Source organism: Colletotrichum abscissum (genome assembly GCF_030869225.1).
Source record: "Colletotrichum abscissum strain IMI 504890 chromosome Unknown Scaffold_31.1, whole genome shotgun sequence".
Lineage (NCBI taxonomy): Eukaryota > Fungi > Ascomycota > Sordariomycetes > Glomerellales > Glomerellaceae > Colletotrichum > Colletotrichum abscissum.
The window spans coordinates 93,777-111,884 of record NW_026850221.1 but is presented as its reverse complement, the minus strand read 5'-3'; the positions used below and the strand labels follow the sequence as shown (position 1 = coordinate 111,884).

General features: G+C 57.5%; 6 protein-coding genes across 6 annotated transcripts; 4 read left to right on the top strand and 2 right to left on the bottom strand.

The window, feature by feature from the left end:
• Positions 1-462: 462 nt before the first annotated feature.
• On the top strand, positions 463-1,000 carry CABS01_11366 (uncharacterized protein; the record flags this gene model as incomplete). Its single annotated transcript, XM_060544721.1, has 4 exons — positions 463-566; positions 680-740; positions 829-872; positions 970-1,000. The coding sequence occupies 4 exons, from the start codon at positions 463-465 to the stop codon at positions 998-1,000; spliced, it is 240 nt and encodes a 79-aa protein (XP_060397543.1).
• An 862-nt stretch (positions 1,001-1,862) lies between these two features.
• Positions 1,863-5,617, top strand: CABS01_11365 (endonuclease/Exonuclease/phosphatase; the record flags this gene model as incomplete). The annotated part of the gene is made up of 4 exons (XM_060544720.1): positions 1,863-1,904; positions 1,952-4,517; positions 4,564-5,488; positions 5,539-5,617. The coding sequence occupies 4 exons, from the start codon at positions 1,863-1,865 to the stop codon at positions 5,615-5,617; spliced, it is 3,612 nt and encodes a 1,203-aa protein (XP_060397542.1).
• Positions 5,618-6,774: 1,157 nt separating this feature from the next.
• On the bottom strand, positions 6,775-8,185 carry CABS01_11364 (ornithine decarboxylase; the record flags this gene model as incomplete). Its single annotated transcript, XM_060544719.1, has 2 exons — positions 6,775-7,841; positions 7,891-8,185. 2 exons carry the CDS (start codon positions 8,183-8,185, stop codon positions 6,775-6,777), a joined length of 1,362 nt encoding a protein of 453 aa, XP_060397541.1.
• An 809-nt stretch (positions 8,186-8,994) lies between these two features.
• CABS01_11363 (uncharacterized protein) lies at positions 8,995-10,030 on the top strand (the record flags this gene model as incomplete). The annotated part of the gene is made up of 3 exons (XM_060544718.1): positions 8,995-9,098; positions 9,148-9,313; positions 9,419-10,030. The coding sequence occupies 3 exons, from the start codon at positions 8,995-8,997 to the stop codon at positions 10,028-10,030; spliced, it is 882 nt and encodes a 293-aa protein (XP_060397540.1).
• Positions 10,031-11,776: 1,746 nt separating this feature from the next.
• On the bottom strand, positions 11,777-14,836 carry CABS01_11362 (peptidase M16C associated; the record flags this gene model as incomplete). The annotated part of the gene is made up of 2 exons (XM_060544717.1): positions 11,777-14,504; positions 14,550-14,836. The coding sequence occupies 2 exons, from the start codon at positions 14,834-14,836 to the stop codon at positions 11,777-11,779; spliced, it is 3,015 nt and encodes a 1,004-aa protein (XP_060397539.1).
• A 963-nt stretch (positions 14,837-15,799) lies between these two features.
• CABS01_11361 (myosin-like coiled-coil protein) lies at positions 15,800-17,494 on the top strand (the record flags this gene model as incomplete). Its single annotated transcript, XM_060544716.1, has 5 exons — positions 15,800-16,147; positions 16,201-16,464; positions 16,518-16,666; positions 16,712-16,955; positions 17,009-17,494. 5 exons carry the CDS (start codon positions 15,800-15,802, stop codon positions 17,492-17,494), a joined length of 1,491 nt encoding a protein of 496 aa, XP_060397538.1.
• Between the last annotated feature and the right edge of the window lie 614 nt (positions 17,495-18,108).

The following is an 18,108-nucleotide window of genomic DNA, read 5'->3' as shown; positions in this document are numbered from 1 at the left end:
TTTGCGGTGGAACGTGAGGGTTTGAGGATTTGGACAGATCGGTTTTGTTGCAATGGAGAGAGCTGTGTTGTTTGGTCTGAACAACCAAAGAAAGAAAGAAAAAATGTAGCCCTGTCGGCTCGCTCAAAGGACGATTGGGAACCCGGTCGATCGGAGCGCAAGCTGCCACTGAGCAACGAGGACGCACTGTAGAAAGTGGGATGGTCTGATGATGGAGCTCGAGAATCCCCGATGGCTTGGCCTTTTGCACCGTGCACGCAAGCTGTGGACCCCGAAAGATGAAAGAGGTTAGCCACACTTCCGTCACCCAACTGACAGATCAAAAGTAAGTAGTGCAACTGTGTTGTAGCCAGGCTGGAAAATCTCTAAATAGCATAGAGACCAAAGTTGTACCTTGTATCTGATGGTGGTTGAAACAAGTCTCTACCAGAACGGAGAATCCAGGGTTGAGGAGCGGCCAAGATGCTTCAATCCAAACAGCTATGGCTAGAAGCTGAGGTAAGCAGGTACGTAGTCCCAGACCCCAGGCACGGGACAGGTGCGCCGGACTCAACGATCGCTGTGCTGTGCGTGCCTGCCACGCCTGCGAGGGACGTTCTGCGTAGTTTACAGGGGTGCCTTCAGCCTGTGAACTCGCCTAATTACGGAACGACTAGTGTCCAACCTTGAAGTTCCTCAGGAACCAAGGCGGCAAGGCCAACGGCGGCGGCCCTGGTCTCATCGTCTCCCCCAGCCGCGAGGTACATCTGTCAAAGTACCTACCTTACCTTGTGGCTGAGGGCCTCCGTAATCCGCATCTCGAATTCTCGACAACTACTCCGTATTGAGCTCGCCCAGTCCCGCAACTGGGCTCTCAACCCTGGGCCCAACTGGTGAGGCTGACAGAGATGGAGACGCTTGCTTGGCAGGGTCATATGTCATTACGGGGACTGCTAAACCCAGACGGGCCATAATGCTGCGGCGGGACAGGCACGACGGCACGTCGCAGCGCAAGTCGTAATTGACGGCAGTGTTTGGATGGCGAGTCCCCTCAAACCTTACGTACATCCCACCACGTACCGTTCCCCCTCACTGTCTTCTGTGTGTCTGTCTGTCAGTGTCGGTTACCACCCACCCTCTCTACCTTACCTTGAGGTACAACGCTGTTGCGTGCACGGCGCCGCAAAGCACTACTGCGGCCTACGTGCCTAGCATACGTTTCCCTTTTTCCTCCCCTCCCCTTCCCTGCCGTGCCTACCCACCTGCCCGCCTGCCCTGCCTCATCTCGGAGAGCGGTACTTCCCTCCATCCCCCAGACTGGTGCGCCAACCCAGGTACCGGCGAATCAGGTACACCATCCACACACTGCCGTCCCAGCAAAACGGCTACGCAGTACGAAGTACCTTACGGAGGGAATCTTATTGCTCCAAGGGGCCATTGCAATGCCACTTCGTCGTCAATCACAACCTCCCGCACCTTGCCTACTGCCACTGCTCCAGAAAAACACCCGAAGCCTGCTTTCCCTCTCACCTCTCACGCGCCCATCGTGACGGCAACCTGGCCATGCTCCCCTTTGCATCTCGCTAGCTTCGAAACGTCCGCCCAGCATCATTATGCTCCTCAGCCCTCTTGCACGGCCGTCCATCCCACTTGTCAGAATCTCTCCTACTACACGCGCGCAACAAACCCTCGCTCTCACGCCCGCTTACGCATACTTGCGACGACACTCGACGACCTCGTCAATCCACGACCACCAACCTACCCTGCTTGGCTAAGCCGGCGACAGACCACACGCCGTTGGAGGGCTCATGACGATACACTTGCAGCCGTGGGTGTAATGGGTATCGGCACCCTGGGCTCCCGCTGTCGTTTCTGCTACAACCATGGCTCCTCCCGCTCAGAATGGGCCTGATGGCTCATCACTTGTACGACTCCCTGTCTTTTGTCTTTTTACAACGCTGACCATACGCAGAAACCCGTCTCGTCGCTGAGAGCCAAGTTCGAGAACATGAACAAGAACGGCGAATCTGCCGCCGCGCCTGGCCCCTCCCCGCCCCGAACCATCTCTCCGGCCCCGAAGCCAGAGTTCCTTCGAGATGCGAAAGCCTCCTCCGAAAGCCTTCAGAGCCTCCCAATTCCCCCGAGACCCCGCGAGCGCGCGAGCATCTCGGCACCGTCACTCCCGCCTCCTCTTCACGAGCCCGTCCCTCGCTCACCCGGCCGCTCCCTCGGTGTCCCTCCCACCTTGAAACCGGAGCCCGTAAAGGCTCCTTCGGTCCTGATAGAACCGCCTCAGTCACCGCCAAAGAACTCCATCTCGAGGTTCTCCATCGCCGAGGCACCGGCCTTCTTAAACGCCGCCGACTCCGGCTCTTCCACCCCCACCACGCCAACCACTTCGCGAGCCTTCAAGATCCCAAGCAGGCCGCACACCCCTTCGCTCGATCCGCGACGTTCACCGAGGTTGTCTGCTTCACAGCCGCCTTCACCACCGCCGCCGAGACGATCTGGCGAGATACGGAGGGACCACAAGCCCGCCGTGCCCCCGCCAATCAACCGTGCCGAAAAGCCGTCGATGCGAGACCAGCCCAAGGCTCCCTACTACGCAGATCACCAAATCGGGGCTGCTGAAATCAGGGGCAAGCTCAGGGAAGAGACGTCTCCCTTTAGCAGCCCGCCTGGAAGCCCCGATAGTATCCACGAACCGGCCCCTCCAACTCTCCCCACCAGGCCAAAGGCGCTCGCAACGCTGACGGAACCACCGCCGCCCCAGAGAGGCAGACCGATAGATGTTGGGTTCGCGCCGCCCCCCGTTCACCATTCCATCATGACCAAGAGGAACCAGCGGGAGCAGGAGACGAATGGATTCATCAGGGGTCAGATCACTCCGCAGATTACGGGTGACCGGCCTAATGTACCCGCTCTTCCCGCGAGACCGCAGACCGTTGCGGAGCCTCCGCCGCGGCCGCCCGTCACGATGAAACCGCCTCCGCGGCCTCCAAGAGCGGGCGGCATCAACACCCACGTTGCCAGCCACTCCGTCAGTCATTCGGTCGACTTCCAGCCCCCGCCTAAGCGAATCGTCTCGACCCCGACAACAACACATCTTCCGCCGCCATCACGGCTACCGGGGCGTGCGAATACAGTCACGGACCGGACGTCACCGCGTCCGCCGCCTCCTCAACCACCTCAGCCAGTTCAACATGTTCAGCATGTACAGCCTGCGCAGCCTCCACCACCACCCGAGCCGACTGTGTCTCTTATTCCCTCCAGCAACACGTCAAAGGTCGAGATCAACGGCAACATACCAAACTTCCCGGACCCCGCAAACGTCAACCGACGACCGCCCTACATCAAACACGGCATGCACGAAATCCAGACCAAGTACGATCCGAGAACGTTCGACGTGTGCGGCGATCTCATCTGTACGACTGGCCACCTGACACGAGTGTGGAACCTCCGAGACGGCGAGCTGTTGATGAGTTTTGCTCACGGCGAAGGTATCAAGGCCACGACGGTGGCTTTCAAACCCGGCTTGAATGTGGACGAGGAAGGAAAGAGACTGTGGATTGGAAACAACTTTGGCGAGCTGATGGAAGCCGATATTGCAACGCAAAGCGTGGTCGCGAATAAGCCAGGGGCTCACGGCCGGCACGAGGTTGTCAAGATTTACCGCCACTTCAACGAGATGTGGTCGTTGGATGAGAATGGCGGCTTGCTCGTCTGGGCCCCGGATGAAGAGACTGGAACGCCAAATCTGACCAATAACGCGCACCAGGCATTCCGCCTCCCCAAGGGCCATTCATTCTCCATGGTTGTCGGTGACGAGCTGTGGCATGCGACAGGCAAAGAGATCCGCGTCTTTGCGCCATCGTCAGACGGACAAACCCAATTCCAAGTGTTGGTCCGCGCTCTGGCCCAGGACACGGCGGGCGAGGTGACGTCTGGAACGCAAGTGCGGTCACAGCCGAACAAGGTATTCTTTGGCCACGCCGATGGCAAGGTATCCATCTACAACACGCAGGACTTTTCGTGTCTGGGCCTCGTCAACTTGAGTTCGTGGAAGATCAACACTCTCGCGGGGGTGGGCGATCACCTCTGGGCAGGGTTCAACACGGGCAAGATTGGTGTCTATGACATGGAGCCCACGCCCTGGGCACAAAAGAAGGACTGGCAGGCGCACGAGAAGAATCCCGTCGTGAAGCTCGTCTCGGATGCATCGAGTTGTTACAGGCTGGATCGCCACCAGGTCATCTCTCTCGGTGCCGACAACATGCTCCGCGTTTGGGACGGCCTGCTGCAGGACGATTGGCACGAAGCGGAGATGAAGGCCATGGACACACAGTACTGCGAGTTCCAAGATCTCAAGGTGCTGTGCATGACGTGGAACGCGGGTGCTTCAACACCCCACAGCCTGCGATACGCACAAGAAGATGCCGAGTTCATCAAGAGCCTGCTCACGTCCAACAGTTCGCCAGATATTTTAATCTTTGGGTTCCAGGAGCTCGTGGACCTGGAAGACAAAACCGCAACAGCTAGTAGGTCCTTCTGTTCTCAATTCAAAAACCAAGCTAACAGTAAAAGAACGCTTCCTCAAGGTGAAGAAGAAGGAGGGCTCGGACCAGGAGCGCATGAGCCATCAGTATCGCGACTGGAGAGACTTCCTCCTCAAGAGCCTCGACGACTACATGCCTCCGGACTGTCTGTATCACCTGCTCCACACCGCCACGCTGGTTGGGCTGTTCACCTGCATCTTTGTCAAGTCGACGCTTAGAGATCGGATCCAGAACCTCAGCGCGGCAGAAGTTAAGCGAGGTATGGGAGGTCTTCATGGCAATAAGGGCGCAATCGTCGTGCGGTTCATGGTGGATGACTCGTCCATGTGCTTCATCAACTGTCACTTGGCAGCGGGTCAGTCGCAGGCCAATAGTCGCCACAACGATATCGCCGCCATTCTCGAGGCGCAAATACTGCCGCCCGAGCGAGACCCTAGCGCCCGCCTCGACAGCTATGTCGGCGGCGGAGACGGCACTATGATCTTGGACCACGAGCTGTGCCTGCTCAACGGCGACCTCAACTACCGCATCGACACCATGTCGCGCGACACGGTCGTCATCGCAGTGAAGCAGAACAATCTCGCCAAGCTTCTCGAGCGAGACCAGCTTCTAGTGGCCAGGCGGCGCAACCCTGCCTTTAAGCTCCGAGCGTTTGAAGAGATGCCCATTACATTTGCCCCGACGTACAAGTACGACGTCGGAACGGACAACTACGACACGAGCGAGAAGAAGCGTTCCCCCGCATGGTGCGATCGACTGCTCTACCGCGGTGGTGGCAGGATCAAGCAGGTGGACTACAAACGACACGAAGTGCGCGTCTCTGACCATCGACCTGTCACGGGCAGATTCAAGTTTACGGTCAAGAAGATCCAGCCCAAGGCGCGGGCGATGGCGTGGATGGACTGCCAGCAGAGATTCGAGGACCTCAAATGGACAGAGGTCGACAATGACAAGTGAGTGACGCTGGATTTGGGAGGGTGAATTTCGTGCTGACTAGACCTAGGATGGCATACCTGACGAATGTCATTGGCTATGACGAAGCCACGGCGCGGAGCATCATCCGTCCTGAAGCGGCCGCGTGAGCAGCTCGAGTCTTTCGACTTTGACGCCGTTAGCGTTTCCGGGAGAGAGATGTGTAACCGGACCACACGACGTACAGACGACTACTCTCGATCAAGGAGGGTTAATTAGATGACGGGATCAGCATGAAGTCGGATGAAGCACCAGGTTCATGAATGGCGGGATGGCCTTGGCAGGCATTTTTAACGTAACGAATTGGCCAGGAGGCCGGAAAAAGGGGAATCACGAAAGGAGAGGATGGATTGCATGATGCAAAACCAAAAACACACTCTTGAAGCGTCCCACGACTTTTTTTTTCATTTTGGCATTTAATGGCGCAGCTTAGACAGAGAGAGAGCAAGAGAAGCTTTTTGAGGTTTGCACCCATCACGATACGACGTAGGCATTCATGGAGCCTTCTTGCAAAAGCGTAGCGTGTGCTGGCCACCGAGTAGATAGGGGGAAGCGGAAGAGGGGGTGAACGGGTGACGGGCGATCGGGCTTCGAATCAGGTAAAAGCGGTAATGAGAGAAAAGGATGAATCCAAGATTTCGTACGCACGAGTGTCGTTGGCGAGGTAGATTGTTGACGTTGACTGTTGATGTTTGCGGACTGACGTTTAGCCAAGACTTTTGGGGGGCCGTAACTCCCTGACCCCCCCATCCCGCCATGCATAGTTAGACCCAGATCACTGGCTGCGGTCTGCGGCTTAAGGCTGCGAGTACAAGTGTTGCGAGGTGTTGCGTACCTTGCATGAGAGCTCGTCGTCTCGACGTCGGGGGTTAGTTACATGAGTGCCTGCTGGCCGTTGGGCGTGACGGCAACGCGTCAGGGGCTTTTTCGGGTTGTGTTGCCGGTCACGACGTTTAATCTCGGTGATGCACTGACTGGTGAGACCGACACACATGGCATAGAGACGAGTAGCTGGCAACGGTTTTGGCCCGTGATCAAAAAAAAAAAACTGTATTGTTCCCAAGCATGTTTTCTATCGAAGCTGACAGGCGAAGTGAATGACTACATTTCTACAATGCGTGCTGTTGGGCCGGAGTTTCTTTTTTGTTGTTTCTCCAAGTCTATGTTTTTCTTTTTTTGGATTCCATCTTCTCTTTTTTCCCCATTTCCTAGTCTCGAATTCAAAGCGAAGTAGACGACAAACACTCTCAGGCAACGTCAACGGACCCTACATGTTGAGCAGGGCCTTGGCGCCGGGCTCACTGCAGACGTACAAAACGTCGTGCGAGTCGGGGAAGCCGTTGAACTTTGTGGCGGAGCATTTGGTGTAGGCGCCCATGTCCTCAAAGTAGAGCCAGTCGCCGACGTCGAGCTCGTGCTCAAACGAGATGGTCTCGGTGATGCGGTCGATGCCGTCGCAGGTGGGGCCCCAGACGGAGTAGCGGATGCCCTCGCCGTCCGGGCAGGCGTTGGCGGCGCCGGTGTCGTACATTGTGACGGGGCCGGCGCGGAGGACCTTGGCGACGGGGTGCTGGTGGTCAAACATGATGCTGGAGAAGTTGCCGTAGAGGCCGTCGTTGACGTAGACCATGTAGCGCTTCTCGCCGAGGGACGGGTCGTCGACGGTGCGGCGGGCGATGATGTTGCAGGCAATGGTGAAGGCGGCCGAGACGTAGTAGCGGCCCGGCTCGGCAATGATGTTGACGTTGCTGCTGGCGGGGAAGTACTCGTCGAGGGCGCCGCGGAGGACGGCGGCCATGTCCTCAAAGGTGTCGCCGCAAAAGCCGCCGCCAATGTCGAGCGTCTTCATCTCGAAGCCGTAGGCGCTTGCTTGCTCAAAGACCTCGTAGGCGTCGTAGACGGCCTTGTAGAAGGCCATGGGGTCGGAGGCACCGGAGCCGACGTGGAAGCTGACGCCGACGACGTTGAGGCCGAGGTCCTTTGCGACGCCGAGGAGCTCGTTGGTGGCCTCCTTTGCGGCGCCGAACTTCATGCTCAGGCGGCACAGGCTCGACTCGTCGTCGGTCATGATGCGGAGGTACAGCTCGGCCTCGGGGAAGAGCTTGGCGATCTTGCGCAGCTCGTCGGCGTTGTCAAAGGTCATTTGCTTGACGCCCATGGCCTTGACGTGGCGGACGTACGAGTTGGTCTTGCAGGGCTGGGCGTAGATGATGCGCTCCGGGGCGGTGCCCATGCTGAGGACCTGGTCAATCTCCGTCTTGGAGGCGCAGTCGAAGCCGGTGCCGAGGGCAGCGAGGAGCTGCAGGACCTTGGGGTCGGGGTTGCACTTGACGGCTGCGTGGGTTAGTGAGGAACGTCTCGGGGGGGATGCCAGGGGACTCACCATAAAAGGGCTTGACGCGGGGCAGGTTGAGCTTCCAGCGCATGTGCTGGCGGTAGACCTCGCCGAGATCACCGACGAAGAAGGTGTCTTCGTCGCCTGGTTCACAAATCTCATGGTCGATGCTCTCGACACGCTGGCGGAGAGCATCGCCAATCAGCTGCTTGGGGTTGATCACTCCATGTTTGACGGGGCGATCGGCAAAGTGCGATGTTTTGAGGATCGGTTGGTGGTAGGTACTAGCATAATTGATAGTAGCTGGTGCAAAGTGCTCGATCGCGGCTGTTGCCATAACCATATCCAAGCGGTTGACGGGGTGGTGGTGATTAGTTGAAGAGAGGTGTGTGGGTGGTTGGTCGGTCTGTGTTTCGACGCGTGGGCAGAATCAAAGTCTTGATACTGTTCCCTAGGTAGATGAAAAGCTAGAACAACACGAGAGTTCTAGGGTGGTCGAAAGCGGTAGCAGACAGATCCCTCAGTGATCTGACGAGGTCTTCTCGACTCCCCCTCGGCGAGAGGAAGAGCTGCAGAGCCCGTCTTATGCGGCAGCTGGTTGGGGGTGGGGTTGGACGGGGGCGTCTGGTGAAGCAAACCGTCGAGAAGGAAGAACTCGAGCTTCTGCTTAGACGACTGCAGGCGGTGGAGGGGGGATGGCGTTGACAATGTGTCGAGTCTTTCGTACGCTGAAATCTTGGTCACTGACGAAGCTCACGGCCAGAGAAGCCGTGTTGGGCTGTGGTGCCTTTGAGTTGACCAAAGGCTAAGTCTGGCGGTGAAAGGGGTTGATCTTATAGATCTGGACAGACGATGCACTTGGTTAGCAAAGGATTCCTTGTATGCGCGGTTTATGCGGTTGTGCTGGTTGTGGTTGTGGTGCTGAAAGGGGGAAATGCGGTTTGTTGTGAGAGCGATTTTATTTTGTGTGGTGGTTTTGGGCCAAATGCGTGTAGGTAGGTTTTTCCCAAAGCTGGCGGTGCAAAAAAGCTGGCGATGACGATGCCATGTGATTGCTCGGGAAGATGCGCCACCGCGCGGGATCCGTTTAAAACAGTCGGGACTTGACTCACCAAGTAGACAAAGAAACCGGACGAAAGGGTCGAAACCGAAATGTCCAGGCAGCTGTATCTGGATAACAATTGCAATGTTGCGAATAGCGGGAGCTGTTGCGTGGTGCGGGTTGACGATGAACCTTTGGTTTGGTGTCCCGGGAGGTAAGTGTGTGGCGGGGGGGGACTGTTTTTTATTGCGACGGCCGTGGAGGCCCCGGAGCCTGGAGGAGGGTTTCGTCTGTCTTCCTCAGGTTCTTTTTGGTACCTTATTAGTGGAGCCGGGCTGCGAGGTTGGCCACCCACAGCCCACGACTGTCAACAGCACAACCTGCCCACAAATTTTCAAAATTTTCCCTGCCCGGATGCTGCTGCGTACGAAGTACGTCTGGTGTTCAAGTGCTGATGGAAGGCGAGGTACTTGACGGCAAGGTTCAAGCCGTCTCCATAATGATGCTCGCCCGCCAAGTACCCGTCGTACCCAGTTTCAATATCCGTCCCATTCAAACAAGTTGAAGCCTGAAGCCCAACAAACAACGGTCCGAAAAGTAAAGTCTCGAGCACAGCAGGTTCCAAATTGTACCCGGTCCAACTGTCCAGGGGAGCCGTCTCCATTGATCCCACCAAAGGTCCAGAGTCCAGCCTCCAGCCCAGAGTCTGGATACCTTCTCGTTTGCCCATTCTTCAGCGTGAGGTCATGTATGGAGTACATCCCCCTCCGTCACGGTGTCACCCCTGCAGCTCAGACACCGGAACATGCAGAGCGAGGTACCGCAGTGGATGTCCCTCTCCCAGCAGTCCCAGAGCCATCGCTCTGCAGGGCTTCCATCGGGAAATCCTCCCAGAGTCTACGAAGCACAGATCCCAGCAGGTGTGGATGTGGAAGGCCTCAACTTGGAGGGCTGGCTATGGCTGGGAATTCCTCCACCATTACGAATTCGTTGCTTGCTGCTGCTGCCGTCTTTGCTTGCTTGCAGCTCCATCTGCCATGCATCACGATTCACCGCAGCCCACCACCACCACCACCACCACGCAGCTGCTGTCCCCCGTGTTCCAATTCCATGTCCCATGTGCCAAATAGCCCAGTGCCTGTTTGACCGTCTCTGATCTTCTTCTCTCTGTCAATCTCATGCAGGACCGTGTTGCAACTACCAAACTTGCGTCTAGCCACCACTGCCTCGCGTGCCCATCACGATCACGCTGACCCATCGGTAAATTTCCCAGACCGCAACTTTACGCGTTTTCCCAGTTCGAGAAGCACCAGTCTGGAGTCCAGGACATCAGTACATCAGTACTCCGTAGTCTCGCTGTCATCCTCGCGCCCGCCCGCCCCTCCGGTTCCATTTCCATTTCCCTTGCCCCAGCTTTCACTAGGTAGCTTTAGCCTTTTCACGCCTGCTGTTAACTTGACGGCCTAGTCTGCTAGTACCCGGTGTTTCTTCCAAGTTTCCCGTAGACTCGGCGTTGGTTGTTGTAGTTGTGGGTGTGATGGAGACAATCAACCCTAACTATCCGTTTCAAACGCCGCATCTCCACGACCAAGAGGGCAACAACAACAACACCAAGTTGGCAGCTGCTTGACAAACGGAATACCTCGCCCGTGTTGGCAAAAGTAACGAGACCGGTCCCGTCCCGTCCAGACCGCCGTCTATGCCTGTGTCTCGCTTGCGAACCTGTGTTCCAACCTTAGTTCTGAAGGGAAAGAAATTCCCTCAACGCAGTGTTCCACTCGGACAGTTGCCAGAATGAGCCCGATTCTTTCCCCCATGCCATGCCACTCGTCCAAAGCAGCACATGTACGGGCAGCCGGTTCAGCTTCTGTCACAAATCGCTGACTGTCGATGGCACTCTGTCTGTCACCGCACCGTCTACCCAGACGGCCGCCCGCTTTGGACGAAATCACGGCAAAGAGAGACAGCCGGCACACCTCTACCGTACGGCAGTATCGGGAGCCCAGAAGCATGTGCCTCTCCCGCACACCATGTTCTAAATCTCACCGGCGCATAGTCACGGCACTGCTCACCCGCCTACTGGTAGAATCCCCCTCCAAGTCCCAAGTTGTCTCTGGGCTGCCTCCCGTTGAACATCCACTCGGGATGCCCCCCCGGCGACCCCAAGCCTTTCCACGAGCCGCAGTCCCAAAGTCGAAATTCAAACTTCCATTGCATTATGGCCCAGAATCTCGAGAAGAAGAAAAAAAACCAATACAATTGTGGCGCTGTGCCTTGGAGGTGACGTATGCGGGGCATTCTCTCTCTTGTGAGCCAATTGTATTCTCTCCCATTCTTCTCTCATTTTTGCCCATATTATATTCCGTAGTCCATCCCGAGCATCTCCCGTTTAGTCAATCTGCTTGGATTTGCTGGCGTGTGATTGGCTGCACTTGATTGGCTCTCCATCTCTCTGTCTCCCGCCGCATACCAATGAAGTACCCCAGGCCTCACCAGCAACATCAACGTCGCATGTACTCTGCGCCTTAGTCCGACGATCCAAAGCTGAGGATGCCGGGTCTGATAGCACGAGCCTTTTTCTTGAGCCGGTTATCCCGTACGAATCGTAAAGGCTACCCTGGCTCAAGATAGTTTCCTTCGTCTTGCGTTGTCTAGTGGTCTCCAAGCCATTGAGAAGTGGCAGGAAGACGTATCGTATCTGAACGCGTCGGTAGGTGTCTAGGCTAGAAGAAGAAAAGGACAGACAGACAGGAAAGACCTCATACAGTTGCTTCTATTCAGGAGGTGGGTATAATGTTACAACATGGGTGCTGTACAGATATGGTTACAGATCTGACCGGAAGGGTTTCCCCCTTTCTACGATCTCTATGGTACAAACCGGTCGCGTACGGCTCACTCGGAACCAATGTCCATCTCGTGAATCTTCCAGGTGCCGTCCACCCACGGGCGCTTCTCGCCCAAGAAGGCGACTCTCTCCTCCTCCTTGGCGAGGGCCTCGACAATATACTTTTGCGCCACCTCGCGCACCTGGTCCTTGGAGACGTCAAGCAGCTGCTCGCGGCGCGTCTGCTTCATCTCCTCTGTGATGCCGGACGTGAACCGGCCCATGCCCTCCGAGTTGACCGACTGGGGCGCGTCGACGCCCTGGAATACGGAAATCTTGGCCTCCTCGAGGTCGCGGTCCGCCCACGCCTTGTCCGCGGCCCAGCGGCCGGCGTTGCGCATGATGGAGAGTGTGTTCTGCGGGTTGGGGTCGCGGTACGAGTAGAACCCAAAGAGGCCGTCCAGTCCCCTCGAGTACGCCCCGCCGCCGTAGGCGCCGCCCTTTTCGCGGATCTCGTGGTGGAGGTGCTTGTGCGTGAGGAGCTGCGCCAGGATCTGCAGCGGCGCGCCATCGGCATGCGTGTACGAGACGGTGGGCACCGCCAGCGAACCGTAATAGACCTGGTACGGTAACGGGAAGAAGGACTTGATGTTCTTCTGCAGCGTCGCTGGCTTCTGGGTCGACGGCAGGGGCAGGTCCTTGGGGAGGGTCGACATGAAGCTAGTCAGGGCGTTGAGGTTGGCGCCCGTGCTCTCTGCCCCGCAGGTGAGCGCGGTGCGGAAGTTACCACCGGCGAGCGCGAATTTCTGGATCTGCTTGAGCTTGTCAATGACGTCCGCCAGACCATCCGTTTCGGGACGATTGGCAAGCGACGTGACGAGCTTGACCTGCGAGAGGCCGCCAATCTGCTGTCTGAACCAGGCGTTCCGCGTGAGTCCGGCTTCCGCGAACCCGCGGGCGTACTGGTGGCCGGACGAGGCAATATCGTTGACCACGCCGTCGGCAGATGCCTGGAGCAGCTGTCTGATGCGCAGGGCGGCCTCCGGGCTGTCGAAATCCGTGTCTTGCACGAGCTTGCGCAATATGTCAAACATAACGGGGACGTTTCTGTCCAGCGCCATGCCCGTAAACATCAGCCCCTCGCTCGCCTGGTGGAAGTCGGTGGGCGAGGGCGTCGAGTGGTACCCGACAGACACGCCTCCCGTCTTGAGCTTGATCAGGTCCTCGAGCTGCTCCATGGACATGTCCTTGGTGCCGAGCCGCATGATGCTGTCGGAGAAGAGGGGGATTAACTCTCTGAGCTCGTCTGGCAGGTTCTCCAGGCTGTTGATGGCTCTGAAGTAGGTGAGGCCGTTAGTCGGGGCCTCGCGCCACTGGATCTTGACGCCGTTGGCCGTCTCGTCGCGCACAACCACGGGCTCCTTGCTTCGGGGGATGTCCTTGACGTGGACCGTCGGCAGACAGCTCAGGTCTTCCGTGTTGGACTTGCCCTGCTCGACGAGGAGGTCCAGCTCGCGCTGCTCAAACTTCTTGCGGGCCGCCTCGTCGCCGCCAGCTTCCTGGGAAGCCTGCTTGATCTTGGACGCCAGCCTCTCCTTCTCCTCGCGCGCGAGGTCTTCGCTAAACGTGGTTGACGGCGACATGGTGAAGGACAGGGTGTTGTCGTTCAACAGGTACTTGTCAATCAGGCTTTCCAGGTACCCGCCCTTGGCGAGCGCAGTCTCAAAGGCCGAAATGGTGTCGTTCCACGCCAACGAGTCAAAGGGGTCGACGCCCGTGAACCACTTGGGCTTGAGTCTGTGGAGCATCGACATGCCAAAGTTGGCCGTCTTGTGCTTCAACGCCAGCTCCAGCTGGTGGAGGGATCCGTCAATCTTTGTTCTGTCGAACCCCTTTTGCCGGACTTCCTGGAGGATGCGCTGAACTTCGGCCTTGAGCTTGGGCACGTCGGCCTCCTGGACGCCGGTCAAGCCGATGGAGAAGATGCCCAGTTTGGCGGAGCTGTCGTAGCCGGCGTTGGGGCTAAAGTCTGTGCCGAGACCAGCCTCGATCAGCCCGCGGTACAGGGGAGATCCGTAGCCGTCCATCAACAGAGTAGAGAGCAGCGCCAGGGAAAAGGACTCGACAACGTCGGACGAGTCTCCCATGATCCACGAGACGGACGTCTTGTACTGCCTATCGGGGTCTACCAGGGGGTCGAGAGGGCCCTTCACGGTGACCTCCCTAGGCCCGGAGGCCAGATTGATCGGCTGGTGAATCGTCTTGTCCTCCTGTATCCTCTCGAACGCGCTGAGCTGGGCGTTGACCTCTTGCAGGTGGTCCGACAGGGGCATGTCTCCGTACGTGAACAGCTTCGCGTTGCTCGGGTGGTAGTGCTCCGCGTGGAACTTGCGCAGCTGCTCGTACGTTAGGTCGGTGATCTTTTGCGGGTCGCCGCCAGAGTTGTTGATATCGGGGAAGATGTGGTCCTGGAACCGAATGTAGAACAGGTAGCCGGCGTCCGACATCTGGCCCTTCATCTCGTTGTAGACGACGCCCTTGAAAACGAGGTCACTCTCCTCGCCGTTGGCGGCCTGCGGGTTCTCCGGCCCGATGCGCCATCCCTCCTGGGTGTAGTCGGACTCCTTGAGCAGCGGATGCAGTGTCGCGTCCATGTATACCGACATGAGGTTCTTAAAGTCCTGGGAGTTGGTTGTCGCAAACGGGTAAAAGGTGTGGTCCGATGCCGTGAAGGCGTTCATGAAATTGGACAGCGTCCTCGGCAGCATCTTGAAGAAGGGATCGCGAATGGGATATCTAGATGGTCAGCAGGGTAAGGCATGTAGGGCACAGTGAACACACCTCTGACTGCCGCACAGCGTGGTGTGCTCCAGGATATGGGGCACACCCGTGTCGTCGGGAGGGTTCGTCTTGAAGCCGATGGAGAAGACATTGTTGCTGTCGTCGCGGGCAATGTGTAGGTAGTCTGCGCCAGTCTTGTCGTGTTGCAGGTGAAGAGCCGTCAGCTCCAGCTCCGGCACGTGCTTTGTCCTCAGGAGTGTGAAGCCATGGAGCTTGTCGCCGGGCTTGGGGTACTGGGAGAGCTCGGTCACGGCTTTCTTGGCCGTGTTGACGGCGTTGCGCAGCATGTTGACGAGTGGGAGTTGTTTGCAGAGGATCAGAGCCTCGTTCCGGAGGGAGAAGAAGACGGGAGCTTCGTTCTAAGAATGACTGAACGGCCTACGGTCGAGGAGCCACTGTGGAGCGGGAGGCGATTCGCAGCTTTCGGCTGGCTTCTGGCTGGAAATTTTTAGGCGTTGTTGGTGCTGGCCTGCCGCTATTCGTCATCACACAGGGCATGTGGGGTCCGCATTCACCAAAACGCTCTCTGAGGCACTACCGGGTCAGTGGGCCTGGGCCTGGGCCTGCGTAACGCATTAACGAGCAGCTAACGCGGTGCAACCGACAACAGCGACGCCGCCCGGTAGATTGGCACGTCGTCCGCTAGGCAAGTACCTCCATCGCCCTTTCCAGGTGCACTTTATTCTCCTCCCTTCCACGCCCGCCAACGGAAATTGGGAAATCGCGAATTCCAAAAGGCGACCAGTGGGATCGTAGGCAATTCGTTTTCTTACTGCGGACTCTACCCAATATATCGGTATCCGGATTGATTATCCGTACTTGGACCTTTGCCCGCCCTGACCCAAGGTACTCGACGGGTAGGTACGAACGAGGCCTGCAGCAAGTCTCTCTTCCACCCGTTTTTCTCGAGAACAGTGGCATTTCTAATGCGCACGCCTGAACCACGCAGACACCACGCTACCTACCACACCCTAAGGCACCTCACCCTAGCCCGTCGTTCCGTCCAACATCGAAAATCTGCAAAGGAGGTCAATGAAGGGGAAACCGACGACGAGAGCACACGAACCGACTGCTGGCTCCGAACATTGCGGTTGAGACTGCCGCGGGGAAACCAGGGACCCGACTTGACGCCCACGACGACTCGTTTTTGCGACGCCGACCCGCTCGATCGATCGAACTCGGATGCGAATTCGTCGCCGACGACACGGAAGGAACACATACAACCGCTACCCCTCCTGCCCTCCGAGTAAATGCCCCTCAGCCAGGCCGACGCCGACATGTCCAACGGTCAAGATGGTCACGCCCACCCGCCGGCGTCCCTGAAGAAGGGAAAGCAGAAGAAGGCGGTCGACTCGAACGAGTCTGCAAAGCTGCTCGCGCAACGCATCTCGCAGCTAGAGCAAGAATCAGCTGGAGAGAAGGATCAGGAAGCTGAGATTGGTGCGTACCGCCTCCCATCGTGCCTTACCCCTCCTGGAGGCCGGAGGGGCCGAGTCGCGCGTTTGCCCAAGTCTGCGAAGGTCATGGCCACGATGATCACGGTCACGGTCATGGTCATGGTCATGATCAGGCGCAGGCGGGAGCCTCTCGTGCTGGCGGTTCGTGGGGTTCTATTTCTGCAGTGGCGGGGCTAACGGCAACAGAGCGCGAGGTCAAGCGTGCGAACCGCGATTTGGCCCAACAGGTGGCAAAGATGAGCGATCTGCAAAAGATTGAGCACCTCACCCGTCGGTCCAGCGAACTGCTAGCCGACATGCGCCGTGTGGAGCGCGAGAACCAGAAGAACAAGAAACGTGGAGACGCCCTGCAAAAGGAAAAGGATGCGAATCGCACCGAGCTGAGCAAGACGGTCGGCCTGAAGGAGAAGCTCGAGAAGCTCTGTCGCGAACTGCAGCGGGACAACAACAAGTACAAGGTTTGCGGCCCCCTTCGCCAGCGGACGGGGCACGGCTGACCTTGTGTGCCTAGAACGAGAACAAGACCCTCCAGGACAACCTGAAGCACAACAGCTCTGCGTACGATGAGAAGCACGCGGCCCTGCTTGCCAAGCTGGAGGGGATTCAAGAAGAAAAGGACCATCCGCGGAAGCAGGTTGTGGACATGAGCGTTGACACCTTGTATGTCACTTGCCGTCGTTGTTGCGCTGGACTAACCCCTTGCAGATTCAAGAACCGGTTCAAGTCCTTCATTGAGCAGTACGAGTTGCGTGAGCTGCACTTCCACTCCACGATGCGCACCAAGGAGCTGGAGGTGCAATACAACATGGCGCGCTACGAACGAGAGAAGAAGCTCGCAGAGGCCGAGTCGACGAGAGCGCGGAATCTCCAGGCGCAGGTCCAGACCTTTACCAAGACGGAGACGGAGCTTCGGAATCAACTCAACGTCTACGTTGACAAGTTCAAGCAGGTATGATGACTGATGAAAAGTTGCAGAGGTTTGGGCTGAGCTTTTGCTGACAGATCAAGGTTGAGGACACGCTCAACAACAGCAACGACCTCTTTCTCACGTTTCGGAAGGAAATGGAGGACATGTCCAAGAAGACGAAGCGGCTGGAGAAGGAGAACGAGACGATGAAGCGCAAGCACGAGGCAACGAATGCCAACATCATCCGCATGGCCGAGGAGCGCGAGGACTGGCGCAAGAAGGCGGCCGAGGCGATCAAGAGAGCCGAGAAGCTTAGGAGCATTATCGAGCAGATGCAGCAGCAGGGCCGCAAGGTTCCGCCCGGAGCAGCGGCGACACTGGAGAGTTGCTACTCGGACAGCAACGGCCACATGGACGGGGACGGCAGCGACTACTCGGACGAGGAGGAGGAGGGCGAGGAGGATCCGAGCGAGTTTGACGATGATACGGAGGAGGAGCCCCAGCCTGGAGAGCCAGAACCCCCCAGACCCTACGGTCCAGAGAGACCACCAGTACCCCAAGCTGCAACGAACGGCCACTAGGAATCCGGACAGAGCGTTTCGGGGGCTACACCGGTGGGGCCTGTGTTCGATGCCCAGTCCACCAGCGAGACGGCCGCCATCTTGCCCATGTGGCATCACAAGAAGAAGCACGTGTCTCTCAAGCAGAAGACTGGCCGTGTCCTTTCACGAGTTCCGCATTTCTGCCAGGCAAAGATGAATGCGCTTTTGTCGGTCTTCTCTTAGGACCTTTGTGCTCTGCATTCTTGGCCTGGCACTCATTGACCTCTTTCAATGGGTTTGACTGGCTCGAGGGGCATAGCCGTCATGATTTCTACGAGCAAACAAGCACAGGGGTTGAGATGATGATGGTCCTTGGCAAGCTCTGTCTAGATTAGCAGCGTTCGGCGTCTGTAGTGCTTCGGAATACAATCAATCTCCACGTGCTTTTGTTTGGCAGAGTTTACAGAGTCTCGGGGACTGTACCCCAAAGTCAAATGTTGCGAGGCCCAAAGTTTATAAGTGACGATGCATTCCCGATACCTTGAAGGGGTGACGTCGATCTCCAGGGGTCTCACCAGAGGCTAAGCCACAGTTGGTCAGCAACCTGGCGGGAGGTCTGCAATTTCCCCGGATCCACAAAGTCAATCCCACCA